Genomic DNA, 1568 nt, shown 5'->3' with positions numbered 1-1568 from the left:
TCCCCGTTCCCCGTCCCCGTTCCCCGCTCACTGTGCAGCCTCCACAGGACGTAGAGCGGGGGGCAGCTCTCGGGGTCGGGGCTCAGCACATCCCACAGGAGCCGCACGCGGACGCGGGAGGGCTCGGGGGGCTGCGGGCCGGCCCGGGGGGGTCAGCACAGCCCCTCCCCGAGCCCCTCGCAGCCACCCCCAGCCCCACAAAGCCCACCTGGGGGTCGCGGGGGGCGTGCTGGGAGCCCAGCAGCAGCAGGGGGAGGTTGCTGGGCAGGGCCAGGCGCTGGAAGTACCACACCAGGTTCCAGTAGATGATGGGGTGGCTGTCCACGAGCTCGGGGCGCGCCAGCAGCTCCCCGCCCTCGTTCTCCACCAGGCTCTCCAGCTCCTTGCGCAGCACCAGCGGGCTCAGGTAGGCGAAGGCCACGCGCTCCCAGCGCCCCGGGGGCTGTGGGCAGGGGGGACCCCCGAATTAGAGTGGGGGGACACCCCCTGCCCATTCCCTGGGACCTCAGAATGGTGGGGGCACACTTGGGACCCCCAAACTGGGCTGGTGAGGGACCCCCTGCCCAGCCCAGAACCACCAAACCCGGCAGGGACCCCCCCAGAGACCCCAAACCCCGGGTGGGACCCTCCCAGAGACCCCAAATCCTGGGCGGGACTGTCCCAACCCCAAATCCCAGGTGGAACCCTCCCAGAGACCCCAAATCCCGGGTGGGACCCCCCCAGAGACCCCAAATCCCGGGTGGGACCCCCCCAGAGACCCCAAATCCTTTGTGGGACCCCCCCAGAGACCCCAAATCCCGGGTGGGACCCTCCCAGAGACCCCAAATCCTGGGTGGGGCCCCCCCAGAGACCCCAAACCCCGGGCGGGACTGTCCCAACCCCAAATCCCAGGGATGAGGGACCCCTCCCCATTTCCAGCCCCCGCAGGGATCCCCTCCCAACCCAAAATCCGGGGTGAATCCCCCCCAGCCCCGGTGTCCCCCCGGTACCGGGGTGTCGGCGCAGCCGTTGCACAGCTCGGGGGTCTCGTCCAGCTCCAGGCAGCGCCGGCGGTCGCTGAGCACCGGCCCCTGCGGGGAGGGGGGCACCGGGCCGGCCCCGGGGGGGCTGCGGGAGAGACGGGGGGGTCACGGGACCACCGGGGGACGTTTGGGGGTCCCCAGAGGATGGATGGAAGCAGGGGGGGACATCAGGAGGGCACCTGGACATCGGGGCGTCCCCAGCGAGGACGGGGGTCCCCGGGGGTCCTCCAGGAGTTTTCCGGGGGGGTCCCCGGGGGTCGCACCTGGGGGGGCGCCGGAAGTCGCGGATCTCGATGCTCAGGAAGGGCACGAAGGAGCGGGAGCAGAAGGGGCAGGAGGTGTTGAGGTTGGAGTCGTCCGAGGTCCAGCCGGCCATGAGCTCCTCGTCGAACACGAGCCCGGCACAGCCCGGGCAGCGCGAGCAGCTGGACAGCAGCACCTGGGGGGCAGCACCTGAGCTGGGCTCTGCCCCCCAAACGGGCAGCGCGAGCAGCTGGACAGCAGCACCTGGGGGGCAGCACCTGAGCTGGGCTCTGCCCCCCAAAC

The 1568-nt window shown here is 71.6% G+C and overlaps 1 protein-coding gene across 1 annotated transcript in view; it reads right to left on the bottom strand.

Annotated features, from left to right (window-relative positions):
• Nucleotides 1-1568, bottom strand: part of DENND4B (DENN domain containing 4B) — a 16486-nt gene that overhangs the window by 1778 nt on the left and 13140 nt on the right. Inside the window, exons 11-14 of the mRNA XM_033519789.1 lie at nt 1286-1529; nt 990-1107; nt 209-442; nt 15-131 (exon numbers count right to left, since the gene is read on the bottom strand). Of these exons, the coding sequence (XP_033375680.1) occupies nt 15-131; nt 209-442; nt 990-1107; nt 1286-1529 (713 nt within the window). The remainder of the gene's footprint in view (nt 1-14; nt 132-208; nt 443-989; nt 1108-1285; nt 1530-1568) is intronic.

The sequence above is a fragment of the Parus major genome, chromosome 25LG2 (genome assembly GCF_001522545.3).
Source record: "Parus major isolate Abel chromosome 25LG2, Parus_major1.1, whole genome shotgun sequence".
NCBI lineage: Eukaryota > Metazoa > Chordata > Aves > Passeriformes > Paridae > Parus > Parus major.
Note: the sequence above shows the minus strand (reverse complement) of the source record. Positions and strands in the feature narration are given on the sequence as shown.